The following is a 12,806-nucleotide window of genomic DNA, read 5'->3' as shown; positions in this document are numbered from 1 at the left end:
CGTAATTTTTCTATGCCGCCGTTTTTGTGACAACTTTTTTTTTTTGGATCACTCGTCCGTTGTGAACTTAAATATGCCCCGTCAGTATGGGACCCTCACACAGATTTATTAATTAATGCTCTATGGTGAGTTCAAAATTGAGCCGCAGGCGTTATTCTCGGTGGCTATGGTCGTTTATCGAGCGTCTTCGTAGCTACGCAGAATTATCCCCTGCTCATGTTCTTTATAAAATCTAGGCTGGGATTGCAGTACTTGTAAATAAAAAATTACAGGATTGGGCTTAAGTGCGCTTAAGAGCGGAAATACGAAAGCTTTAAATCTGTTTCTCCCTCCATAGTTCATATTTTAATTGTTTTTTTTCATTATTGAAATTTTGTTATTTTTGTTTCTGTTTTATTGTATTTTTGTTTTAAATCCGAGTAAGCGTTCTCAGGCACTTACACCGTTGTTCACTGAATCAGTCCCACAAAACCTGCTTCAAATAACATTTACTTTCATTAATTCAATTTTAGTTCATTAACTAATTACAATTTACCAACCAACTTATCCCATTTCAAGATTACTCACGCACTGCCTAACACAAACTTTTGCACATTTATCTCCACAGAACGACATAATCGTATGGACAGAATGTGCGGACACTTTTTGCTGGCGCGACATAACCATATAATGCTTTCGCATTGAAAGTAGAGAAATAAATCTTGTAAGGTGCGCCAAGTCACTATGGCTCTAGCTTGTCGTTGCGCTTCTGATTTTGCTAACCTTTCCATCCTCATCAATTGCGCATGGATCAAGGCACGCGGGAAAATGCAGAAGCTTCCCATATAATGAATTCTGATCTGCTGTGAGGTATCTTTCTAATGAGCTCTAGGACAAGGAGGAAAAACTTTATTGTCGTTGGGTCTAACAAATGCCCTCGAACTAAAGACGAGCGTACTTATCCAGATGCCAGTGCGCACGCTGCCAGTGCAGATGGTCATCGTTTTTTTTTTTTATTACTTATGGCAGTCTGCATGTTTCGCTGAATTTGTATATATTTCATTTTCCAATACGTCTTTCGGACAGCACTTATGTCTGTCGCTCCGTTCCTCTTACTTTCGCGCTGTTCAAACATGAACCGCCTCCAACTCCCCCGTCTCATGACTCTTCCGCCATCTATTTTTCCATCGCAACACCATGGTCAAAGCAATGAAAACAAATCCCGGAGGCCCTGCTTTGCTAAGCTGTATTTGAAGCAGGACTCAATAGATGGCGCCAGTCCCGCTAATAAATTTGTTTTCGGCGATAGGGTACTATTACATAATTTAAGTTCATTTCGCCGTTCTTTGTACAAGGAATTATAAAGCTGCCCGGCCCGTAGTATCATCACCATTGTCAATGACCTGTTTCGAACAGGCATTTCCTATGCTTCGAACAATGAGCCGCTGCGCGCCTGTGGTTTCCCAACTAGGCTCGTTCGAAAGTCATGGCCGAATCGCGCGCAGATCTCGTGCTCACCGGCCACGGAGACGAACCGTTTGCGCCACGGTGGACGTCAGCCTGTATCTGCGGGCACTGCGGCGCTGCGAACACGTCAAAAAATCATTGGAAGCCAATATAGGCGGCCGTCGGCGCGGTGCACCCGAGTTCCCTGAGCGCGCGCTTCGCAAGGATGGACAGTGGCGCCGAGAAGCACCCGCTCGACCTCAGCATTGTGCAGGACCTCAACCTCAACCAGAACGGCTTCGAGGCGTGCACCCTGGCCGAGGCCCTAGCCACGGGCTACCGGAACGCGGCGCATGCCATGCTGTGGGCCCCCGCTGACACCCTCGTTATGCGGCGCTACCCGCAGAAAGCGACCATCCTGGTGAGCTCAATTTTGGTTTCGGTTTCCGTGGCTCTGGGATTGCTTCTCGCCGACTGTACCGGGTGGCTCTTCCCGATGGAATCCCTTGAATACGGTGTCCAAATGTCGCGTTTCCCTTTCCTTCTATGTGTAAAGATAACGACCCGTCCTGAGTAAGCTATGTTAATATCTAAAATTGAGTACAATATGACTGGCAATGCTATTTGCGCCTACACTGCAGAGGAAGTAAGCAGGCCCGTGAAATCCACTTTCGATATACTTTTCAGCGTTTAGTTCTAGTTGAGCGCTTTGATGGCCGTCCGCTGCACAAAGCGTCCGCGGATGCTATTTTTCTGCAGTTTCACACATTTTCTTTATTATGACAGTGTGCCTGCTGGCATAAACACAGGTGCATAGTGGACTGTTGAGTAAAGTCCAGTAACATCCGGTGGTGCACACACATGCACACAGCGATCACAGCGTCCTTTCAGTATAACGAGTTCGGAGGTCGTAGTCTTCGGTAAAAATCCTACTACAGACCAGCTAACGGTGCGACCGTTCGCGCGATCTCTCTCTGTGCGGGCTGCTCGATCGCGACGCGAAAGTGCTGCAATCGCTTGAAACCGAAACTCTCCACGTGTGCGGAGTAAGTGCGGCTGCTCTTTGCACGGAGTCGTAGAAACCTGATTGACGTCACTGTGGTGATGTAATCGAGCAGGCGCGCTGAGTGGTGCGCTTATCGTATACAGCTTGCAGTCGCAGCCACGCCTCGCACACGTTGGTACGTTCACAATGCTCCCTAGCGAAAATTCCAGAAGAAAAACCCATTGGAAGTCCCATTGGTTTTGCCCTGTTGCGATACGAAGCGATAGGCCAATACGCCGATAGTCTTTGCTGCTCTGCGTTTGTTTGTCGTAGTGTTGTGTCGCGCACTGAACGTCCATCGTTCCCGCAATATACTGAAAGAAAACGCTCGGAATTGGACTCTACAGCACGTGATGAATTTGAAATCTCATAGAAAATACATACATTTGATAACATATTAAAGTTTGTCCTGTTCATCTATCCTCACTAAATGCAGTCATGGAAAAAAGCTTATGGAATGTGGTTCTGCGGGAAACATTTTATTCCTGCGTTCCCTCTATAATTACGGCAAAATGCCTGTTGTAGGAAACAGTAGTCGGTTATCGCCGTGTGAGATGTAATAAATGCCATTACTCGAACAACGCGCCTGGGTGATGAGACAAGTGGAGGACTGCCGACCAATCTCGAGTTATTCGAAGTGCTCCTATTAATTATTAATTATTAATTGGTATTCGGAGAAAGGAAATGGCGCAGTATCTGTCTCATATATCGTTGGACACCTGAACCGCGCCGTTAGGGAAGGGATAAAGGAGGGAGTGGAAGAAGAAAGGAAGAGGTGCCGTAGTGGAGGGCTCCGGAATAATTTCGACCACCTGGGGATCTTTAACGTGCACTGACATTGCACAGCACACGGGCTCCTTAGCGTTTTTCCTCCATAAAAACTCAGCCGCCGCGATCGGGTTCGAACCCGGGAACTCCGGATCACTAAATCTTACTATATGAGCGCTTTTGCAGATCGCCTTCGTCGAAATTCGGCGGCCGCGGCCGGGAATCGAACCCTCGAGCTTGTGCTCAGTAGCATATGCCACTGAACCACCCCGTCGGTTGATTAGAGTGAACAATTTTTCACAGAATGCGGCGTCCGTCAAGTTTCGTGCGAAAACCAGCGCCACCGTGTTGCACAGAATTGGGTCGGGCGAATGGGAGACTGCCACCGTTTTCAGGAACTTCCCGTAAGTGAGCTAATTTCTCGTTTTATTCCATGGTACGTGACGATTGGAACATATGCGCCCGGGACTGGTCCTTGATACGTAGGTCGGCGCGCGCTTATTTCGCCTTACTCACGCTAACTCACATTAGTGAGTGAGTGAGTGTAAGTGGAGTGAGTGTGAGTGTGAGTGAGTGAGTGTGGGTGAGTGAGTGAGTGAGTGAGTGTGAGTGAGTCAGTGAGTGAGTGTAAGTGGAGTGAGTGAGCGTGAGTGAGTGAGTGAGTGAGTGAGTGAGTGAGTGAGTGAGTGAGTGAGTGAGTGAGTGAGTGAGTGAGTGAGTGAGTGAGTGAGTGAGTGAGTGAGTGAGTGACAGCGATGTTTGCCGCCTGCGTTTCGCGTTTCGTCGTTGTTCACAGCTGATGAGAGCAGGTATTCACTGCCGAAGGCGCTCGAGGTTGATGTAGCGTGTGCCGGCGTCTTTGAACGATTGAAGAATATAGCACTGGCGCGAACTCTGCATCCTTTTGATCCTGTCCCTTGCTATACCTCGGCGTTGGCATGGCCGCAGGGTCTTCACGGGTTCGATGTGGCGCTACCCATAGAGTTTATTACCATTAACTAGAGGGAAAGATGGCGGCGCTGCACCTCAGCCACCATGGGCGCTCAAAGCATCATGGGCCGGTGTGCTGTCTGGTGCGGGACAGTCGGATTTTTTCGGGAACAGAGTGTCTTTACTGAGATGTCCGATTCCGCCCATGGACCGCCCCGCGCGCAGACGACTTTGGCGCGAAGGTAGTGCGCAAAAGCCATAGGATCCGAGAGCTCCACCACACAGCCATCAACAAAGGGCACGATATTGTTTACCAATGGCTGCCAGGACACAGTGGCATCGCAGGCAACCACCGCGTGAACTGCTCATCACAAGGGCGATTGGGTGTCCATCCCCATCTCGAGAGCCGACGCAGCGGGTAGGCTTAGACCACTGTCGCGGGACATCACGCTTGCCGCGTGGAATTCAGGCCAATTCTCGCATTCGCGTTTAAAAACCTTAGTTCCAGATCTGAAGCTTCGGCTTCCATCCGGCCTACCACGACGTGAAGCAACTTTGCTGTGTCACCTGTGGCTTGGGGCAGCTTTCACCAAGCACTATACTCCTTCTTAGTAGGTATTGCTGACAGCCCTGCATGTGCCATGTGCGGGTGTGATCCTAACAGAAACTTGGTTGACCAACGATGTTAGCGACCATGAAATTCAGACAGACTTTCCCGGTTTTGATATTTATCGCAAAGATCGTAAGGAAACACGAGGTGGGGGGGTTTTAATAGCAGCAAGCCAACAGTTGTCATGTACGCCAATTAGCCTTGCCTCAGATCTGGAATTTCTTTGGCTTCTCATTCTAGCCTCGCCCCAAACAGTATTGCTTGGCGTCTGCTACCGCCCTCCAAACAGCAATCCTGATTTCTGCACAAAATTAAATAAAATACTGTGTGACGTTGCTACATCACACCCTAACGCACATATTCTATTATTCGGTGACTTTAACTTTCCAAACGTTGATTGGTGTACCCAAACGGCTGCTAACACTGAATCAAATTATTTTCTTGACGTATGTCTTAATTTTAACCTTACGCAACTCATTACGGAACCGACACGTGTAGAAAAAAACTCCGCCAGTATTTTAGATCTGATACTAACAAACCATCCGGAAAGCCTAACGTCTATTTGCTTCCTACCAGAGATCAGTGATCACAAGGTTATCCATGCCACATTTTCCTTTGTTCCAACACCACGTGTCACTCACAAAAAAACTATTGTTCTGTACGACAAAGGGAACTATGAGGCCATAGATAATGAACTAACTGCCTTTCTTCCATCCTTTGCAGCATCATTTCATAACAGATCTCCTGAAGACAACTGGCTTATCTTTAAAATTAAGGTACACGAACTAACAAACAAATTCATTCCGAAAACCACTTTTCGTGAAAATCGCCACAAACCATGGTTCACAAGGTCCATAAAACGAATAGAAAATAAGAAAAAAATACTTTTCCGCGCAGCCAAGCATAGGCCGAGCACTTCAGCATGGAATAAATACTACGCAGCCGAAAAAGCTTATCTAGCAGCCACCCGCGACGCAAAACACTCCTTTTTCCGAAATGATTTGCCTAACATCCTACGTCACAGCCCAGAAAAATTTTGGAAAATAATACACCCGCAACAGCCCCGTGAAGTTATTCTCACTAACGAATGTGATGAAATAATCGCAGATGCTGACAGTGCTGCCGTATTCAATCGCGCATTTGCATCTGTATTCACTAAGGATACCGGCATACTTTCTGCGTCTACCCTTCCCAGAAACATAACGAATAACATGCCGGCCATAACCTTCTCTGTTGGTGGTATTGTTTCCCAAATTGAAAATATTAAACTCTCATCATCGGCCGGCATCGACGAAATCAACTCGAAAGTGTTAAAGAACATCAAACATACCGCTGCAAAATTTTTGTGCCTCATATTTTTGCAGTCATTGTCTACAGGTATTTTGCCTCACGACTGGAAGGTGGGAAAGGTCGTTCCCGTCTACAAATCAGGTAATAAAAATTCCCCTTTGAATTATCGTCCCATCTCGCTAACCAGCGTGCCGTGCAAGATCATGGAACATGTCATATACTCACAAATCATGAACTTCTTAGATACTAGCAACTTCTTTCATCATTCACAACATGGATTTAGGAAAGGATTTTCATGTGAAACACAGTTGGCACTTTTTCTACATGACCTGCATGCAAACCTTGACTGTAACATCCAGACTGACGCTGTATTTTTAGATTATGCTAAAGCATTCGATAAAGTATCCCACCGACTCTTGCTGCTAAAACTTTCCCTCCTAAATTTACACCCTCATGTCTTAAGATGGTTAGAACAGTTTCTTACTAATCGTACTCAATCTGTGCTCATAAACAGCCAGTCGTCTAGCCCCCTACCCGTAACCTCAGGCGTTCCACAAGGATCCGTCCTGGGTCCCCTTCTTTTCTTAATATACATTAACGATTTACCCTTGCATGTATCTTCCTCAATCCGCTTGTTTGCTGACGACTGTGTCATTTATCGTACAGTAACTAACATCCCAGACCAACACGCTCTTCAGACTGACCTTAACAGTGTACAAGAATGGTGCGATCAGTGGTTAATGACTCTTAACCCTAACAAATGCAAGCTCATGTCATTCACCCGAAGTCCTAGACCTTTTCGTTCTACTTACACAATAGACAACCTACCAATAGAATCTGTGCTAACATTTAAGTACCTAGGCATCACACTATCAACTAACCTATCCTGGAATGCGCACATTGTCAACATCATTTCATCGGCCAACAAAAAACTAGGTTTCCTCAAACGCCACATCCGTGATGCACCAAAAGATTTGAAATCACTAGCATATACGTCACTGATAAGGCCTAAACTTGAATATGCATCAGCCATCTGGGATCCCCATCAAAACTATCTGAAGGCTAACCTCGAAAGAGTTCAAAATCGCGCTGTTAGATTCATTCATTCCGCATACTCATACGACATCAGTGTATCGTCTTTGAAAGCTGAAATTAACTTGTCGCTTCTTTCCCATCGCCGGCGCATTGCTAGCCTCTGCCTTTTTCACAAATTCTTCAACGGTTCATTGCACGAAGCACCCTACATCGTACGCCGCATGCACATATCTCAGCGCACTGGTCATCCGCTCCAAGTTGTCCGTCCACGCTCCCGTACTACTACATTCTCGGCCTCGTTTTTTGCCCGAGCAGCATCTGACTGGAACGGCCTTCCCCACCAAGTCGCCGCCATTACCTGTCCATCAAGATTCCACCAGCAGATAACGCAGATGATGTTAGACTAGAACCTCATGTTATATCCGTAGCCCCACCCCTTATGTAATACCCCTGAATTGGGGTCTTTAAGGAAATAAACTGAACTGAACTGATGAGACAATAGCCCACATTCTTTGCGAATGCCCTGCCTACAGCGCCGAAAGACAGTCTCTCTGCCGTGCACTGGAGCATCTCGACCTGCGCCCACTGACGGAAACGAAGGTTCTCGGCCACTGGCAGCGGCGGTCGTCGCCGATGAAGGCCTTCAAGGCACTGCTCCGCTTTTTGAGGACTTCTGGCCTGCACGATAGGCTGTAACTTCACTGAACGCTGTGACTTTGCATAGTGACTTCAATTTCCTGCAGCTGTCTTTTCTCCTTCATCGTTTTCTCCCCTCACCCCTTTCCCCCGGGCAGGGTAGCAAACCGGCTATTTTTCTGGTTAACCTCCCTGCCTTTCCTCCTCCTCCTCCATAGTAGCGAAAACGCAACAGCAGACGACGCCAATGAAAGGTTTGTTTTCCGAAATGCCACTAAAAAACCTTGGTGTTTCCATTTCCCGCGCACAGCATAGCAGCTCCCCGTTGACGCACACATAGTATGAAATGAAGGTTGGTTTTGGGGGAAAGGAAATGGAGCAGTATCTGTCTCACATATCGGCGTACACTCGAACCGCGCCGTAAGAGAAGGGATAAAGGAGGGAGTGAAAGAAGGAAGAGGTGCCGTAGTGGAGCGCTCCGGAATGATTTCGACCACCTGGGTATCTTGAACGTGCACTGGCACTTCTCCCCCTGTCCTCTATTCCTGTCCCCTCACCTCTTTCATTTCATTTCTCCATTCTGCCTGCTGTCCTTTATTTCCGCTGCCCCAGCTCAGGTGCTTCAGTATCGATGGCAGATGCCGGGGCTAGCAAAAATCTTTTCCTTCCTTTTTACTATTATTTTAATAAAACCACTACCACCACCACCATAGCACAGCACACAGGCTATTAATAATAATTGGGTTTTGGGGAAAGGAATTGGCGCAGTATCTACCTCATATCGTTGGACACTTGAACCGCGCCATAAAGGAAGGGATTAAGGAGGGAGTGAAAGAAGGAAGAAAGAGGTGCGGTAGTGGAGGGCTCCGGAATAATTTCGACCACCTGGGGATCTTGAACGTGCATTGGCATCGCACAGCACACGGCTAATAATAATAATTGGTTTTTGGGGAAAGGAAATGGCGCAGTATTTGTCTCATATATCGTTGGACACCTGAACCGCGCCGTAAGGGAAAGGATAAAGGAGGGAGTGAAAGAAATGAAAGAGACAGGTGTCGTAGTGCAGGGCTCCGGAATAATTTCGACCACCTGGGGATCTTTAACGTGCACTGACATCGCACAGCACACGGGCGCCTTAGCGTTTTGCTTCCATGAAAACGCAGCCGCCGCGGTCGGGTTCGAACCCGGGAACTCCGGATCAGTAGCCGAGCGCTCTAACCACTGAGCCACCGCGGCGGGACGAGCACACGGGCTCCTTTTGCGTTTCGCCGCCGTCGAAACGCGGCCGCCGCGGCCCCCATACCCTTAATTGATCCCATAGACACCGTTCCATGTATTGGTTGACGGTTCGACTCCCGGCCGGCGCAAGTTGCGGCTAGCACTTCTGTGCTAGCTAGATCCCACGCAGATTCGAACGCAATCAGTCCCGCACTAGTGTGACAATTTGGGGGCCTACAGTATTTGGCCCAGAAACCGCCGCCCTGTCGACTGCGACAACGACACAACAGCAATGCTTGGAAAACGCCTCAACGGGCTCCTCATGCTGTCGCGTAATATTCGCTGTCGCCATGTGTGTCCATATGGTTCATGTAAACTTGGGGGCATCTCACCGTCAAGGCAAACTCATTGTTGGTATTTAAGACACCGTGCCCGTTATCGCAAAACCGTCTCGAACGGCAGCCATTTAGTAGCGCCCTTTAACATGTGCACACCCACCGCACACTGAACACCACATGTGCCACCAGCAGAACGCAGCTTTTTAGCTCGCGCTTGTTTTCTCAGATGTGTTCAGGCCTTGGAAGAAGACCCGCTATGCGCGACCCTTTCCGCAGGCCATTCCTGGCGCAGTGGTGCAACGGTTAAGCGGTGCGGCACTGCATGCTCCAGCTGGTGGCTGTTTCAAACACAGCCACCGGTGAGGCTTGTGAAAACCAGATCGCTCTTCCCGAGCAGCCTCTCGCGATCAGTCATTGATCTAATTGGCACCTGCCACGGTCGGCAGTTTTCTCGCAATCCGGTGGGCAGGTTGTCACGTGCCACGGTGGGCACGTGACTGTGACAAGGAAAAGGCCAGCCCAGCAGAAAACAGAAGCTCAGCACACCCCCGGATTCCTTTCAGCTGAGCTGGCCTCTTTTTCCTTTTCAAAGTTTTATAGGTCAACCGGTTAATCCCCTTTATGAGCTGCCCATCCTAACACTCTTCCCACTTCACGCTCCTCCCGCTCACGGGGCCTTCCTTCTCGGAGTGAAGGCCCTATTGAAAGCCCGTCAATGATGAACGCTTTTCCCAGACGAAGACAAGTCCTCTTGTCCAAACGCTGGCAAGAACCATGCAGCTTTCTCCTCGTTCACTTTACGAGCTTTTTCTCAGCAGTTATCCTCTCTACGAACTCAAGGGCGAGGCCTAAGTAAAAAGTTATGTTATTCACCCTGTATGTAATATCAATAAAGCGTATATACTCTTTTCCCAGTGACGTCTCGAAAAACAACAAAGCTTTTCCTTCATGGCTCTTGCAAAACTCCCTGCCAGCTCAATGCTCCGAATTCCCGAGAGCCGATAATGGTGCAAAATTTCGATGTTCTTGCCCCGTTTTGTGCAGTCACGCCTTTCGGTTGTTGCCCTTCAGGACTGCACGGCGCAATCGACAGCTGGCTGCACAGCTTGTAGACAGAGCTCGGTGCCAATAATTATCACAGCGCATGCCGGAATGTCTAGCAGGAGTTGTTGAAAAGAGGACTTCTATTGTTTGGGTGTTGTGAGCGAAGAGATCAGATAGGGCAATCTGCTTGTACCGTTGAAATCGTTTGGCCACCCAGCGTACAGTGAACTGCTAACTGTACTTACATATTGCAATGCTGGCAATTATACCGATGTTAAGAGCTGGCTTTGAAAGCCTGTGTGGATTCTCTTGTTTTTTAATCTATCTCGCGCTCTTCTCAAGCTGCAGCGTTTGTACACGTTATCGTTGTCGGGAAGTGAAAGACCACCCGCCGCAGTGACTGGTTAGGGCGCTCCTCTAATGATCCGGAGTACCCGGGTTCGAACCCGACCGCGGAGGCCGCATTTCGATGGAGGTGAAACGCTAAGGCAACCGTGTACTGTGCAATGTCAGTGCACGTTAAAGATCCCCAGTTGGTCAAAATTTTTCCGAAGCCCTCCACTACGGCACCTTCCTTCTGTTAGCCCCTCATTTATCCCTTCCCTTACGACGCGGTTCAGGTGTTCGCCGATATGTGAGACAACTGGTACTGCGCCATTTCCGTTCCAAAAAAAAAACAATTTAATTTAAAATTAAAGACGCGGTAACTCTCTCTCTCCTTGGTGGACACCTCAACCGCGCCATGAGGGAGGGTGGGAGTGAAAGAAAAAAGCGGTGTCGTGGTGGAGGGCTCCGGAATAATTCAGTCCACCTGGGGAATCTAACGTGCGCTGACATCACGCTGCACACGGACGCCTTTTGAATTTCGCCTACATCGAAACGCGGCAGCCACGACCCCGCCGCGGTGGATCAGTGGTTAGAGCGCTCGGCTACTGATCCGGAGTACCCGGGTTCGAACCCGACCGCGGCGGCCGGGTTTCGGTGGAGGTGAAACGCAAAGGCGCCCGTGTGCTGTGCGAGGACAGCGCACGTTAAAGATCCCCATGTGGTCGAAATTATTCCGGAGCCCTCCACTACGGCACGTATTTCTTCCTTTCTTCTCTCACTCCCTCCTTTATCCCTTCCCTTACGGCGCGGTTCAGGTGTCCGCCGAGATGTGAGACAGATACTGCGCCATTTCCTTTCTCCTCCCCCCCCCCCCCAAAAAAAAACAAGTTTCAATTTTCCGCGGCCGGGTTCGAATTCAAGTACTCCGGCTCAGGATCAAAGTGCACTAACCACTGATCCACCGCGGAATGCAGCACGTGTAACTCTGCTGGAGGTGCAAGGCGCTAGCACACAAACCAATTTTCATGGAAGAAATTGAATTAATCGCATAGTTGCAGTGTTTTATCCAAATGGCACTGAACTGTGCGCAACGTATCCCAGTATGTTTGATCCGGTGACCACGTCCGGTAACCATGAGTGACGTCACTTGGCTATTTTAGCACAAAGCTCTCTTTCGAACCTTTTCTGCGACAAAAAAAGATTGGTGCTGCCCTCGGGCCTCGCGACACGTACGCCTGATCAACTTCATCTTGGCGCTTGCTTGCAGGCCGTGGTGCGCTTCGACGGCTACCTGGGCTTCCCGGGCGGCCTGGTGGACCCTGGCGAGACGCCCGCGCAAGCCCTGAACCGCGAGATGCGCGAGGAGCTCAACGCCGACACGTCCCGCTTCGCGGCCACCGAGCGGGACCACGTGGTGAGCTTCGCCAACCGCGGCCAGGGCTTCGCGTGCCACTTCTACGCGCTGCGCGTGACGGCCGACGAGCTGCTGGCCACCGAGCGCGCCGCCATCGGCAGCCGCGAGCACGGCAACGAGACGCTGGGCATCCTGCGCGTGCCGCTCTACACCATGGCCGACGGCGTGCGCGGCCTGCCCACTTTCCTGGCGCAACGCTTCGCCGGCACGGCCCGCGAACAGCTGCTGTACGCCACCGTGCGGTTGGGCGTGCTGGACGCCGAGGCCGCGCGCCGCGCCCTCTGCCAGAGCAACGCCGCCTTCGGGAAGCCGCTGGCTCCACCTGCGAAGTAGCCCGTTCCGTGCGCAGCTGATGTGCCTGACGTTCATGGCGCTGTGCTGGCGTACCCTGCTGTGTACGCCAAATGCGGGTGCCCCGAAATGGGACGTGCCTTGTGATGCGCTGGCGTATCCTGTCGGCTGCGCCATTTGAGTATACCTTTAGAATGGGCGCACCCGGTGCTGCGCAGGCGTATCGTGTCGACTGCGCCAACTTTGTGTGCCCGAAGACCACTCGCCTGGTGCAGCGCTCTAATGCGTGGCAAGTGTATAACATGACAGAATTACGCGCGCTCCCGATCAGTAGACGAGATCCGTGGAGTGCGCATTTTGCGGAAGACGAAACCCGGCGCGATGCCAGTGAATAGCGTACGATATGTGATCTACCAACAATAAAGAAGCTTCTCC

The 12,806-nt window shown here is 49.8% G+C and overlaps 1 protein-coding gene across 1 annotated transcript; it reads left to right on the top strand.

Moving 5' to 3' along the window:
* The first annotated feature begins 1,509 nt into the window (after window positions 1-1,509).
* LOC144099560 (U8 snoRNA-decapping enzyme-like) lies at window positions 1,510-12,548 on the top strand. Its single transcript, XM_077632975.1, has 2 exons — window positions 1,510-1,846; window positions 11,934-12,548. The coding sequence occupies exons 1-2, from the start codon at window positions 1,652-1,654 to the stop codon at window positions 12,411-12,413; spliced, it is 675 nt and encodes a 224-aa protein (XP_077489101.1). The 5' UTR covers window positions 1,510-1,651; the 3' UTR covers window positions 12,414-12,548.
* Window positions 12,549-12,806: the final 258 nt, after the last annotated feature.

The sequence above is a fragment of the Amblyomma americanum genome, chromosome 7 (genome assembly GCF_052857255.1).
Source record: "Amblyomma americanum isolate KBUSLIRL-KWMA chromosome 7, ASM5285725v1, whole genome shotgun sequence".
NCBI lineage: Eukaryota > Metazoa > Arthropoda > Arachnida > Ixodida > Ixodidae > Amblyomma > Amblyomma americanum.
Note: the sequence above shows the minus strand (reverse complement) of the source record. Positions and strands in the feature narration are given on the sequence as shown.

What these genes read in the sequence shown, in the direction of transcription:
- LOC144099560 (XM_077632975.1), top strand. Translation starts at nt 1,652, where the DNA reads ATGGACAGTGGCGCCGAGAAGCACCCGCTCGACCTCAGCATTGTGCAG. An exon ending in CGCAGAAAGCGACCATCCTG is followed by an intron (nt 1,847 to 11,933) that starts GTGAGCTCAATT and finishes GCTTGCTTGCAG; the next exon opens with GCCGTGGTGCGCTTCGACGG.